This window comes from Mesocricetus auratus, unplaced genomic scaffold (assembly GCF_017639785.1).
Source record: "Mesocricetus auratus isolate SY011 unplaced genomic scaffold, BCM_Maur_2.0 Super-Scaffold_100021, whole genome shotgun sequence".
Classification (NCBI taxonomy): Eukaryota; Metazoa; Chordata; class Mammalia; order Rodentia; family Cricetidae; genus Mesocricetus; species Mesocricetus auratus.
Window position 1 is genome coordinate 1354710 of NW_024429202.1, and position 15041 is coordinate 1369750.

A 15041-nucleotide genomic window follows, 5' to 3' on the forward strand; every position below is an offset into this window, starting at 1 on the left:
CAAACGATTTGTTTCATGCATAGTAACAATAAATACCGAGGTCTGACCTCCTATAGCAGATGTGCTGAGCAGAAGGATAACTGAGCCAACAGTGGGAAACTGTGCAGGCACCACCTCCCCATGCAGCAGCCACCCAGGTGGGCACGCTGCACCAGGGGCAGGTGTGGGAGTCAGTGGATGCTCCACCCAGGTGGGCACGCTGCACCAGGGGCATGTGTGGGAGTCAGTGGATGCTCCACCCAGGTGGGCACGCTGCACCAGTGGATATAGTAAACTTATGACGGTCTGAACACAATGAAGTTCAATCTTGTCTCTTGCAGAATAATTCTCTTACTTGGAAATTCAGTGAGAAAAACCACTTTGTGCATCCAGGTTTCTGGAAACCAGCATCTTACTGCCCAGAAGGTATAAGAAGCTCGTTAAATATCATCAACACAGTGAAAATTCATCAGAAATTTGCTAAGCACCCTGGAAAGAGGCATCATCTCCAATTTAGCACAGAACACTGGGGTTTACAGGGAAGAACTCTGGAGTGAGTAAGAGTGCTTCTGTGTAATGGTTTTGTTATTTACCACTTTATTATCTTGAGTGTATGACTGAACTCCTAATCTAATGTGAATTTAATTTGTTACTTTAGGTTAATATCCTCCCTCCAAAAAATATGTATTGAAGTTCATTTCCCAGTATCTATTAGATAGCCATATTTGGAGATAGGGTATTTGGAAAGATAATCAAATTAAAGGAAGAGTTAAAGACAGGACATAAAGCAAGATGGTTAGGATCCCAATGAAAAGGCAAGCCTTGGGCAGTGACATGGCTCAACCTTTCAACCAGAGCTGGATACGTAGGCCCACGTGGTGGACGGACAGAACAACTGCATCGAGTTGTCTGGGACTTACACATGTGCACCATGACTCATGGACATAATAAGATAAACAGACGAGCAAACACATAAGCTTAACTAATATAGTAACAAATTTAAAGGGGGGTTGGGATATAGGAACTCATACTGAGTAAGCCCCGTGCAAGGATGTAAGGGTAGACATAAGGTGGCACTTTCCCAAGTCAACCAATGCTAAAGATGGCCACGGAACCACCAAAGCAGGTAATACGAAAAATAAGAAGTCCCACAGACAGATATTGGGGTACAAGCTGAGGGTCAGATAAGCAAAGCAGCCAAGCCAATAGGTCTTACTTCTACCCAGCTGAAATTGCAATCCTGTCTCCTGAATCCTCAGAGGCAAAAGACTCTGTCTCCTCCTCCTTGTATTCCTCTCTCTACCCAGCCACATCCTCCTGTCTCTACCTCCCTAATGCTGGGATTAAGGGTGTGTGATCCCAAGTGCTGGATCAAAGGGGTGAGCTCTGTTACTCACATCCTCCTGAGTTCCGGAATTAAAGGTGTGTGCTACCACTGCCTAGTTTCTGCATTTAACTAGTCTGGCTGGCTTTGCTTTCTGATACTTTTGGAAATCTTTATTAAAACATAAATAATGTATCTCCACAAAAACAGGTAGACGTGAAGAATGGACACTTTCTTGTAGTCTTCAGAAAGACCCAAACCTTTAGACAAGTGGTTCTTGAACTTGCAAGTTCATGAACTATGAAGTAATGAACTTGTCCTCCTTAATTTTCAGCAGTTAGTGGGATAGAACCTAGAACAGACTGATGTACTTAGAAAGTTAGATTTAAAAAGTTAGAATATTAGATTTTGATAAAGTTACAATACACAATTTTAATTTCTTTCTTAAATCTTTGTACTAAGATACCCTTTCTATTTCTTACTACCATGCTTTTCTTTTCCGAAGGAAAGGCAAGTGGTGTTATTGGATCTATGGAAGGCAGAATTTTCAGGGAAAAGATACATTTTGATGAACATACGGAGGCTGGCATTGGCAGTTTCAATCAGAATAGCCTTCTGTAATATATAGAAAACACTTTCTTTAAAGTACAGCAAAGTACCTAGAATCAGGGGAAAATATCTAAGGCGGCACCTGCCTCAGCTTGTTGTCCTTGGATTGAGGAGTTTGGTCTCACCTATTATATACTAAACTGGTTGGACGGCTTCTTGGAAAGACTGAAGACTGAAGCAGTCTTTCTCCTTGTCTCAGTGGAACTGGACTGTAACTATTTTCCAGGTTGACCTTGCAGCAAGATAGAGGACACACTCTATTTTGTTTTTCCAAACTGTGATAGCATGAAGGAACGAACAAGTTTCTTTATTCAAAGTCTTCATTACTTTTGAGTGAGGGATGGGTATATAACTCAGTTATTTTACCTCTGGGAGGGCAGAAGGTGGTAGAGAATAAACCCTAACTGCTTTGACCAGGACTCCTGAACAGAAGACAGAGGGCAGTGAGGTCATTTGGGGAGTAGCACCAGTCACAAAACTCAGGTACAAATGCCCAGTGGGGCATCTGAATGGTCATGAGCCAACGGGCCAACAGCTGCGGGGAATGAGGCTTTTCCAGTGCTTACTAAGGCGAATATGCTCCTGGAGGGAGAGAAGGAAGACCCTTCATGTCAGGAGCATGTTTTTAAAATCTGAACTGCAGACGTATCTTCATGTATCCATAATCTCCCTAATAATCAATTTTCTTTTCTTTCCAAGGGCATTCATTAAGGAACTACCAGCTGACAAATGTTCCTCAAGGTGCAGGCTCTGAGCTCTGGGGATGGGACAGTCACTAGTGAGCATACTTTCAGGATCCCAGCAGCATGCAGAGACAGATGTTCATATAAAGGCCTCTGGTGCAGCACAGTGTAGATGGCAATCCCAAATTACTTGTAGCTGGATCAATTAGCTGCTTGGAATGTCCGACAATCCCCTGGGGTGACTGCTTAGAGAGAACTGGCGCCATGAATGATTTCCACTCACATGAGTCTGAGGCTATAGCCACACTTAAGAATATAGGTTCAGGACATTGTTCTAGATGTTTTAGATAGTGCCCCTACAATGTGTTTCTCACTTTAGAGCTAACTACCTCCAAAGCCTCCACCCTCTCTTCTCTTAGGTTATGCTCCTTGGCCCAAGTCTCTCTCAGTAGACACACACTGAAAATTTTGAAAAGGCATTGAAAGAAAGACTCTAAATGGATTTGGAGTGACCTACACAAGGCATCATCCTGAGGAAGGATGAGTCTGTAGTCAGTGGGGTTTCTGCACAAAGGGCATCTTTACCCCCTTGTTCCACAGGATGCCAGCTTTATCAGTCCTCTGCCAGTCCAAAGCCCCAGTGACTTACCCATGTTCTTTTATCTCAGGCTTCTTTGCATTCGCTGTGGTATAATTACATAGAGCTAGAATCCTTTCATTTAATCATATTTGCTATTTAGGTATTCTCTATTGTCACTGAAAAAACAACACAATGGTCTGAACTATGGTTCTAGTGCCAAAGAACCAGGGCATCTTGTTCTAGAGGGGTGCTCTCCAAAAGGTCATGATGACTGTGTGTCCTAAAGCCACATGATCAGGGAATGACCTCCAAGTGTCTTCTAAAGGGGGGTGAATTTTCTGCTTTCTTTTTTCCCTGACATTGGCTTCAGTACTCTCAGATAGTGAGGACCGGGGCCACAGGGCTGCTGATGTTCCACAGTGCATGCACAGCCTCCCAGAAGAAAGACCTACGGACAGATGTCGACAGGGACAAGCGTGTCGTCACACAGTCATCCCCACTGAGCACACATCCCTGCAGCCTCATGCGCTGCTTATAGGAAGAGGAGTCATATTAGATTAGGGCCTCACTTTATTGCCTCATTAAAACTTAATCACCTCTTTAATGCCTTAAAACACAATCCCCTTAGGGGTTATGGTTTCACTACATGATTTCTTGTCAGGACAATTCTGCCCAGCGTACCAGGGCGAAGTGAAAAGGGGAGCTAAAGGGAAGATAATTTCATCTTACAGGACTTTTTCCTAGAAATTCTGTAAGTCAGTCCTTTTCATGTGTCCCTGTCCCAAATCACAATTGTGTGTCTATCTGATTACAAAGAAGGCTAGAAATATACTCTCTGACTTGATGTCTACACACTCAGCTGAAGCTAATGGGCGTCTGTCAGTAAGATGAAAAGATGGCCTCTTCTTAGCATTCTTCCCATGTGTAACCTTCCAGAGTCCTCGCAGGGCCCACAGGCAGCAGCATGTGCTCTCACATGGGATACAGCACCACAGATGCCTTGCCCAGCTCTAGGTCCTCTTTCCCGGAGAAGAGCCTCACAGCACTGCACCAGAAGAAAACACTTGCCTTCTGAACCCCAGCAAACTGACTCCACTCTGTCTCATTTTGTTTTTACAATTTCAGACAGTATCAAGAAAGGCCCTAAGTGGAGAGAGCAGGATTAAAGGAACACACATCCTGATGTCCCTTAAATTAACTTCCTTTTCTGACAGGAAACCCTGAGAATTTTGCTTCAGTTGACTAAGATTGACATGTAATTCTTTCAGTATGAAGTTTGGAAGACCATCGCCGGATAAAAACTATTTCTAAGTGACTGTTATGCATGTGTACACTTTTTAAATGACTATAAAACGGTAGTGGAGTGTGTTTTAACATGTTGATTTAGCATGTTAATGGTAAGCAGTATATGCTCATATACTGAAATAGTAATTTTACTTTTAATATAAGGTTACATTTGATTTATGCTGTAAATGATAAAAACAGCGCCATCACCCATGTCATCTGTGAAGCTTCCCCCAAACACTGCATTACTGTTCAGCCAGAAGGCACATAGAGCCACTAATGAACTGAAACATGATGACTAGTCACCCTCTCCAGTAGGTGCCAAAGCAAGGCAACTCACCGTTCTTCTTGTAGAACATAATTTCTCCTTTGAATTCTATCTTTTCCTCCAGGGACTTTTCTATCTGAAGCATCAGCTGCTCGTTGGTCTCCACACCAAACAAAAACTTGCAACTGCAGCTCTTCTGCATGACTTCAGTTCGTGCAAACCCAGACAGCTCACAGAAGCCATCGGAACAGTAGACTATGGGGAACCCCTTTGCCACCTGGGCATTAGCCAGGATGAAGTTGCTATCTGGAGAAAACAAAGAGAAGACATTCAGTCACTTAAAATTCTTCTTTAAGCCACAGTTTCAGGCACCTGCTCAGTTCCTGGTGCTGAAGATTGCACTCTCCTGCCTTGCCTTGAAAGACAGCCCCAGACTTGGATGGGCGGTGGGACCAGTGCTGGCTAGGCTGTGACTTGGCTCATGTGGCCACCAGCCCATCCCAAGCCACTCACCTCTGAAGGTGGATCCTGTCATGAGGTGCCTGGGCAAGTTGACCTGTGAACCCTTTTTGTTGGATTGCAGGATCTCAAAAGGCATAAATTTAAGTGTGAGTCATGTCTGGGGGGCGTGACTCCAGATTGTGGTGGGAGGAACTTCTAGAGATTAACTTTGAAGGATGGACAACATATTTATAGAAAAAAGTAATACATGCTAGAGCTTGGCTGTGAGACAAGGCATCTCTAATTCTTGTCAATTAATTACTAGGATTTAGGGTGAAGTGTAACAATTTTAAAAGCATCCATTCATTCACACAAGAAACAAATTTCGCATACTGACCAATAGTATCTGAAGTGGAGGCGTAAACATAATAAAATTGAAACTAAAAAGAATTATGGAGAAGAGGCTAAATGAAAAAGATTCATTATAATATAGTATTACATGGAACTACTGTCTCAAATACAACTATATAAACATACAAACATATGCCAAATATGAAATGTTTATATTTATGTACATATACGTATATATGCACCTACATAAATATACACCCAGTCATACATATTAATAAAGCATCTAGAATCTGTGATTGTCTCTAGAGAGTAGCTTTGGGCATAGAGGGATGTACATGGATTTTACCATATAACTCTACTGTACACCCATTGGATTCATACAATTTTTATGTACACTGTCTACTTTGAAACACCATGTTTCAAAGAGGTTTACAGCAGGCAACTTCTCAATGGCCAGTGGGATAAACTTAGAATATCCAGTCCATTATGTCCCCAGCTCCTCCTAAGCATCTGTAGTTTATTACCCAAACTCTCCACTCTCAGCTTTGCTTCAAGCAGTCCTGGTCTAAGTGACAGTATTTCTATCTGGCCTTGATGTCCTTGCTTCGTCCATTACCCATCAGTCTCTTCTGTTAGAGTCACAACTGAATAACAACAACTTTGAATCACATGCTTTTTGGAAGCCACAGGAGTGAATTAGATTATTCCAGACTGAGAATTCTCTCACATTTCACCATATCATTTATTGACTATGAAATGGTGAATATGATCCAAGATGTAAATGAATAAATTGAATGTGACCCTGTCCTTGGGGTAGCATGTTTCTGGCTGTGTGAAATTCCTAGCTCAGTTTAGAGGAGGGAACTCACAGAATCGCCAAGACTTCACTTCACTCTCTAACTTTAGTATGTCCCCTACCCCATTGTAAAATTTGATTAAGCAGTTGCTTAGAAAACATAAAAGCAGAGCTTTATATAGTTGTCAAACATCCTGAAGGAGCTTTGAATGTCATTTTATGTCACTTTAGAAGTTTTTTTTCAATAGAACACTGGTACATATTCACTGGCTTTCTGAAGGCAATGCCAGAAGATACAGTTCCACCCTTCAGTAAGTTCCAGAGTGAAGGACAGCATGGGGAAATGTGTGAATCAGAATAATAATATGCTGCCTGTGCCTGGGCTCTGCCACTGCAGCTTCCATCCCAGAGGCAGGAGACAACGCACCCCAGCATCCTAGTCTCCTGCTCCACCCACATGACTAAGACTATCAGGGCCTGTCTCCAGGCCACACTCCTGTACCTGGGGTATACCACTGGGGCCTCCATCCATCCCAGCATCCTAGTCCATTTCTCCACCCACAAGACTGGGAAGGGGAAAGCTACCAGAACATTGGACTTGCCTACACCCACCAGAAGGGACCCATGGTCCCACACCAACCAGGAGAGGAAGAGGCACCTTCTGGAACCCACTGCAAGAACTGATGGGAAAGACAATATAAAAACACAAGGAGCAATAGGAAAACCAATATGACACCACCAGAATAAAGAGACCCTACACCAACAAGACTGGAACACCCCAACACAAATGAACTAGAAGAGAATGACATTAAAAACAACTTCATGAAAATGATAGAGGCCCTCAAAGAGGATATGAGAAAATCCCTTAAAGAGATGGAAGAAAAAAAAAACAAAAAAATGCAAGAAATGGAGCAAAAGACAAAGCAAAAATTGCAAGAAACAATTCAAACAGTGCAAGGGCTTAAATCTGAAATAGAAACAATAGAAAACACAGTTTGAAGGAATGCTGGAAATAGAAAAGCTGGGCAGACAGTCAGATACTACAGACACAAGCATAACCAACAGAATACAAGAGATGGAAGAGAGAATCTCAGGTGTTGAAGAAACACTAGGAGATTTAGATACATTGACCAAAGAAAACTTTAAGTCCAACAAATCCCTAACACAAAATATCCAGGAAATAAGGGACACTGTGAAAAGACCAAATTCAAGAATAATAGGTATACAAGAGGGTGAAGAAATCCACCTCAAAGAGCCAGAAAACATATTCAACAAAATAATAGAAGAAAACTTTAACAGCCTAAAAAAAGACATGGCAATGAAGGTACAAGAAGCTTAAAGAACACCAAATAGAGTGGACCCAAAAAGAAAAAGTCCCCTTAACACATAATAATCAAGACCACAAACATACAGAATAAAGAAAGACTATTAAGAGCAGCTAGGGAAAGAGACCAAGTAACATAAAGGCAAACCTATCAGAATTACACTTGACTTCTCCATGGAAACTATGAAAGCCAGAAAGTCCTGGATAGATATTCTACCAACATTAAGAGACCATGGATGCCAGCCAAGACTGCTATTCCCAGCAAAGTTTTCAATCAATATAGATGGAGAAAACAAGATATTTCATGATAAAACCAGATTTAGACAGTACATATCCACTAACCCAGCCCTACAGAAAATTCTGGAAGGAAAACTCCAACCACAGGAGGATAGCTACAACCAGAAAAGCAAAACATAGGTAATAGATAATCCCACTTTACCAACAAGAAAAAGAAAAAGTGGTGGAAATCCACATACAATTCCAAAAACAACAACCATTCCAAAAAACCAAGAATGAGATGTCAATGGTCATTAATTTCCCTCAATATTAATGGTATTAACTCGCACATAAAAAGACACAGGTTAACAGAATGGATTCGAAGACAGAATCCATCCTTCTCCTGCATACAAGAAACACACCTCAGCTTCAAAGACAGATGTTGTTTCAGAATTAAGGGTTAGGAAAAGATTTTCCAATCAAATGGACCCAAGCAACAAGCAGGGATAGCAATCCTAATATCTAACAAATTAGACTTTAAACTAAAATCAATCAAAAGAGATGAAGGAGGTTACTTCATACTCATCACAGGAGAAATCAAACAAGATGAAGTCTCAATTTTGAACATCTATGCCCCAAATACAAAGCCAACCATGTTTGTAAAAGAAACATTACTAAAACTCAAAGCACATATAAAACCTCACACACTTGTAGTGGGAGACTTCAACACCCCACTCTTAACCATTAGTCAGGACCATGAAACAGAAACTTAACAAGGATACGAAGGATCTAATAGAAGTTGTGAACCAATTGGGTTTAACAGGCATCTATAGAACACTCCATCCACACACAAAAGAATATACCTTCTTCTCAGCTCCACAAGGAACCTTCTCAAAAATCACTTGGTAACATAGCAAACCTCAACAGGTACAAAAAATTGGAATAACTCCATGTATCTTATCAGACTACCATGCCTTAAAGTTAGAATTCAACAATAACACAAATCGCAGGAACCCTGCAAACTCATGGATTTGAATAATACACAACTGTACCACTCCTGGGTCAAGATATCAACAAACTGAGAAACAAAAGTCATATTATCATTTCACTAGATGCTGAAAAATCCTTTGATAAAATCCAACACCCCTTTATGATAAAGGTCTTGGAGAGATCTGGCATAACAGGACCATACCTAAACATCATAAAAGCTATATACAGCAAACCAACAGCCAACATCAAACTGAATGGAGAGAAACTCAAGGCAATTCCTCTAAAATTAGGAAAAAGGCAAGGCTGTCCCCTCTTCCCATACCTCTTCAATATTGTACTCGAATTTCTAGCTAGAACAATAAGACAACAAAAGGAGATCAAGGGGATATAAATTGGAAAGGAAGAGGTCAAACTTTCACTATTTGCATATGATATGATAGTTTACATAAATGACCCAAAAAAATCTACCAGGGAACTCTTACAGCTGATAAATATATTCAGCAAAGTGGCAAGATACAAGATCAACTCAAGAAAAGCAGTAGCCCTACTATATACATACAATAAGAGGGCTGTGAAAGAAATCAGAGAAACATCACCCTTTACAATTGCCACAAACAACATAAAACACTTGGGGGTAATGCGTACCAAACAGGTGAAAGACATGTATTAAAAGAACATTGAGTCATTAAAGAAAGAAATTAAAGAAGCCCTCAGAAAATGGAAAGACCTCCCATGCTCTTGGATAGGTAGGATCAATGTAGTAAAAATGGCAATCCTGCCAAAAGCAATCTACAGACTCAATGCAATCCCCATCAAAATCCCACTACAATTCTTTACAGACCTTGAAAGAACAATTCTCAACATTATATGGAAAAACAAAAAAACCCAGGATAGCTGAGACAACCCTGCTCAACAAATCAAGTCTAGAGGCATCACCATCCTTGACTTCAGCTCTATTATAGAGCTATAGTCCTGAAAACAGCTTGGTATTAGCACAAACATAGACAAGTAAACCAATGGAATCGAATTGAAAACCCTGAGATTAATCCACAAACCTATGAACACCTGGTTTTCGACAAAGATGCTAAAATTATACAATGGAAAAAAGATAGCATTGTCAACAAATGGTACTGGCATAACAAGATATTGGCATGTGAAAGACTGCAGATAGATCCATGTCTATCGCCATGCACAAAACTTAAGGTAAATGAATCAAAGACCTCAACAAAAATCCAGCCCCACTGAACCTGTTAGAAGAGAAAGTGGGAGGTACCTTTGAATGAATTGGTACAGGAGACCGCTTCCTGAACATAACACCAGTAGCACAGACACTGAGATCGACAATTAATAAATGGGACCTCCTGAAACTGAAAAGCTTCTGTAAGGCAAAGGACACAGTCAGCAAGACAAAAAGGCACGCCACAGATTGGGTAAAGATATTCACTAACCCCACATCTGATCTCCAAAATTTACAGAGAACTCAAGAAGCAAGTCTCCAAAACACCAAAGGATCCCATTAAAAAGTAGGGGACTGAAGTAAATAGAGAATTCTCAATAGAGGAGTGTAAAATGGCTGAGAAACACTTAAGAAAGTGTTCAACATCATTAGCCATTAGGGAAATGCAAATCAAAACAACTCTGAGATATCATCTTACTCCTGTCAGAATGGCTAAAATCAAAAACACCAATGACAGTTTGTGCCGGAGAGGATGTGGAGAGAGGGGAACACTCGTCCATTGCAGGTGGGAGTGCAAACTTGTACAGCCACTTTGGAAATCAGTGTGGAGATTCCTCAGGAAAATGGGAATAAACATACCACAAGACCCAGCAATTCCACTCTTAGGCATATACCCAAAAGATGACAATTCACATAATAAGGATGTCTGTTCTACTACGTTCATAGCAGCATCATATATAATAGCTATATCCTGGAAGCAGCCCCACAACTGAAGAGTAGATAGAGAAAATGGAGTACTACTCAGAGGAAAAAACAATGGAATCTTGAAATTTGCAGGCAAATGGATGGCACTAGAAGAAACCATCATGAGTGAGGTAACCCAGTCACAAAAAGACAAACATGGTATGTACTCACCTATACATGTATTTTAGATATGGATCAGGGGAGTGTCAGCCTATAATGCCAGTGCCAGTGAGTATGGGAAACAGGGAGGTTCCCATGAGAAAGCATGATACCCCAGAGAAGTGGAATGAGCCAAGATCTCCTGAGCAGATTGGGAACATCGGGGGATGGGAAAGGGAACCAGGAAAAAGAGAGGGGAATAAGAGGAGGGGAGAAGAAGGCATGGGGGAGCAGGAAGGATGAGTCAAGGTAAGAACAGAGGAGAGCAGGAAGAGAGATACCATAATAGATGGAGTCATTATAGGCTTGAGGAGAAGGCTGACACTAGTGATATCTCCAGAGATCTATAAGGATAATACCAACTGGCAAACTAAGCAATAGTGAAGAGACTACATTAATGGCTCCTCCTTGATGATAAGGTTGATGACTACCTTATATGCCATCCTAGAACCTTCATCCAGTGACTGATGGAAGCAGAGACAGATACCCACAGCTAAACACTGAACTGAACTCCTGGAACCCAGTGACAGGGATGGAGGAGTGATGAGCAAAGGGGTCAGACCGTGCTGGTGAAACCCACAAAGACAGCTGACCGGACAAGGGGGAGCTCTTGAACCCCAGACTGGTGGCTGAGAGGCCAACAGAGGACTGACCCAGACTCCATGAATGTAGTGTCAGTGAGGAGACCTCAGAAATCACTGGGGCCTTGAATAGCAGATCAATGTTTACCATGGTGTATGAATGAACTTTGGGAACCCATTCCAAACAGAGGGATGCTCTCTCAGCCTGGACACATGGGGAAGGGCCTAGTTCCTGCCCTGGATGAAATGACAGACTCTGGAGATCCCCCCAAGGAGGGCCTCACCCTCCCTGGCGAATGATGTGGGGACTGGGAGGGGGGAGTCTGGAAGGGGCTGATGCAGGGACAAGGGATGAGGGGTTGGAGAGTGAGCTAGGATTGACATGTGAAGCATTCATGTTTCTAATTTAAATAAAAACACATATTGAGGGAAAAATAATAAAAAATAGTTTAAAAAAGAGTAATAACATGATTTTGTTTTAAGATGCTACAATTTAATTAAAGAAGTGCATGATTATAAATATTAACTTAATGACACATTAAGCCCTGAATAGTGGTACATAGTTAATAATTACCACTAGAGTTAAGAACGTAAATATCCCAGGATTTGAAAACGGTTAGCTTCAATAAGACAAAAACAGATATAGATGACATGTGAGAAGCATTGGCATGGAACAGATGCCTACATGTACAAGTGCCGGTGGCTGAAAGGGGAAACAAAAATGGAGCTAGAAAACAGAACCCACCCCTTCTGCTGAAGCCAAGTTTGCCCACTACTTATCTACAGCTTTGCTGTGTTTGTATGAACAAATTTTCTCCATCTTTCTACTGTCTTGTCTTCTAGGGACTCATGATTTAGATGCTTCTAATATATGATCTGTACATTTTTTACAGCAGGAACCCTTTATCTAAGATTATTACACTCGCTCATGATTATTACTAGACCACATTTCTTCCTAATCACCTTAATTTGCTGTGTTTTTGGACGTTTGTCTTTGCAACTTTTAAAAATTGGGAAACATATCTAAAATTGTACAATATTTTAAAAAAAGTTAACAGCTGTAAATTTGGTTAAATATAAAAAAAATCCTGTCTATACATTGTGCTGTATTTTCTTTTTCCCTAAAGAAACTCATAACCTTAATGTTTATGATAATAATCCTTATTTTCATCTTCTACTTTCTCATTATTTATTATCTCCTATGCAACATTGCTCACATTTCCTTTCTGTTACTTTGATAAAACACTATGATCAAAATCAGTTTGGAGAGGAAAGGATTTATTTGGCCTACACTTCCAGGTCCTAATCTGTCATTGAGTTATATCAAGGCAGGGATTGAAGCAGAAACCATGGAAGACCATAACTTGCTGGCTGACCTTCTGGCTCATGCTTAGCTAGAGATGGTGCTGCCTTAAGTGGGCTGCCCTTCCTCAACTCTGCTCCCCATAGGATGCTCTGATAAAGGAAATTCCTCAATTTAGGATTCTGATTTCAGATAGGTTAATATGGGCTGTCATGTTGGCAGCTGAAGTCAAGTAAGACAAATATATAATCCTTTTCCTCATTTTAAGGTATATGCAATATTATCATCAATATGCTCTCCATTATCTCTTATTGGCATGCTCTTTAAATTAATTCCCATAGTATCTTTGCAACTGTTTGCAAATATAAGCAAAGACCAGAGCTTTAGAGTTCTAATTAGCAGAAAAGATGATGAAGTGTTACTAAGCCATTGGATCTGTGTGTTTCAATTAAAGATTATAGTGTGTTTGAGTAGCTAATTCTTCCTGCAAACATGCCACAAAAATAAACGAATATACTATGTTTATATTTAGCTCTTGTCCTCAACATAAAATTGCATTTCAATTCCAAAGAGAATGTGGTGGCTGTCTGTGCTTTGAAAAGCTTAGTGTACTGACCACATGAATGGTCCTTCTGTTTGAAAAGTGTCATTCCTTCACCCTGCTATCTACTCTGGAACATATGCCTTCTAAATATCAATCCCGGAATTCCCAAAGAAGAAACATGGCATTTACTTTAGAATTATGTAAAACAAAACCAGGACCATAGCGGTTAGGAACTCATCACTGCCATACCGCTATGCCTACATGTGCCTGGGTTATTTAACCTTTCAAGGAATCAATTATGCACATGTGGCATGCATCTGAATGTCACAACACTTTTCTTTGATGGATTCAGGCCATCATTTTGTGTGTTTCTGGTTTGACTGTAAATCGCATTTACATTTTCTGGTATAAAAGATGGAAAACAGAGAAGGCAAGCTTTGCATGAACTTCTCATTGATTACTTTAACTCTTGGAGTTGCTTGATTTTAACATAATAAAAATCACTTATGGGAAGCTTCCACTCCTCCACCAAGACCCAAGACTAAAGGTTAGAATTAAATATGTGTGTGTGGTATGTTGTTTTTACAATATCATAAATTTTTACTGAAAAGAAAGTTTTCTCTGCCCCAGCTGTAATGAGTAATCATTTTGTTTTTCATTTTTTGTGGTGGTGGTGGTGTGTGGTGTTTTTCATATTTTCATGTGTACAGACACGTGTGTGCACACACGTGGACACCTGAGATTGATGTTGGGAGTCCTCCTCCAGTGCCTTTCACCTCATACACTGAGACAAGGGCTCACGGGTTGCTGATATGGCTAACCTTTCTAGATATCCTTCTCCAACTACAGAGACTGAAACTGCAGGCTAGTTGTCACAGCCATGAAGCACCTACATGGTTTCTGGGGGTTCAAAGTCCCAAGCTCTCTTTCTTAGACTTGAGCAAACAGTTTCTGCTGAACATCTCCCCAGACTGAAACGAGTAAACTTCTGAAAACATTTGTTCCCGCAGTTTCTGAGCCCAAAGCCACTTTTTTTGTAGACACCATTTACTGGTGATATCCTCTAAATCAGTCTGGATCTTTCAGCTGCCTCTGTTATCTCCTCCAGAAAGTCAATTTTCTAAAACTATGGAAGCTACTTACTTCCTTTGCTCCAAAATACTTTGCATTGATCAACTACAGAGTCTCATAGAAAGCAGACAAATGTAGTTGCTATTCAAATGATCTGGTTTAAAATCTCATTTGCTTCTCTTGTATGTCATAATACTTCTAAAGTGTTCCCATTGAAAAATACCTTCCTTGTGGCAAAAGACAGTAAGTGTATGTTCCAAGGGACCCAGAACCATAGCCTTAAGCTCAATACTGTTTATCAATCTTATATTAAAAGTTCATCAGAATTTTACACTCGACTCTTTAATATATTCATGCTCATTCAAAGGTTTTTAACCTCATTTTCATATGTCTCTGCCAATGTTTAAGGTCAACAAATTTCAGGAAGAAGAGGCATCGGTTTGTTTTATGTCTCTTTCCAAATATTGTTTGGTTTAGCACAGCCTAACCCAGTCTAGAATATTACAAGTCTGGGAAGAATAGAGCATGTTCAAGGAGTTTCGGCAGATTCATGAAACTTTCCCTATAATTTCAAATGTTTAGAAATAATAACAGCAGCATTTCATGACATTATTACT

The 15041-nt window shown here is 40.5% G+C and overlaps 1 protein-coding gene across 1 annotated transcript in view; it reads right to left on the reverse strand.

Moving 5' to 3' along the window:
- Positions 1 to 15041, reverse strand: part of Kcnh8 (potassium voltage-gated channel subfamily H member 8) — a 375994-nt gene that overhangs the window by 242776 nt on the left and 118177 nt on the right. The window contains exon 2 of the mRNA XM_040729522.1: positions 4800 to 5033. Coding sequence (XP_040585456.1) covers positions 4800 to 5033 — 234 coding nt within the window. The remainder of the gene's footprint in view (positions 1 to 4799; positions 5034 to 15041) is intronic.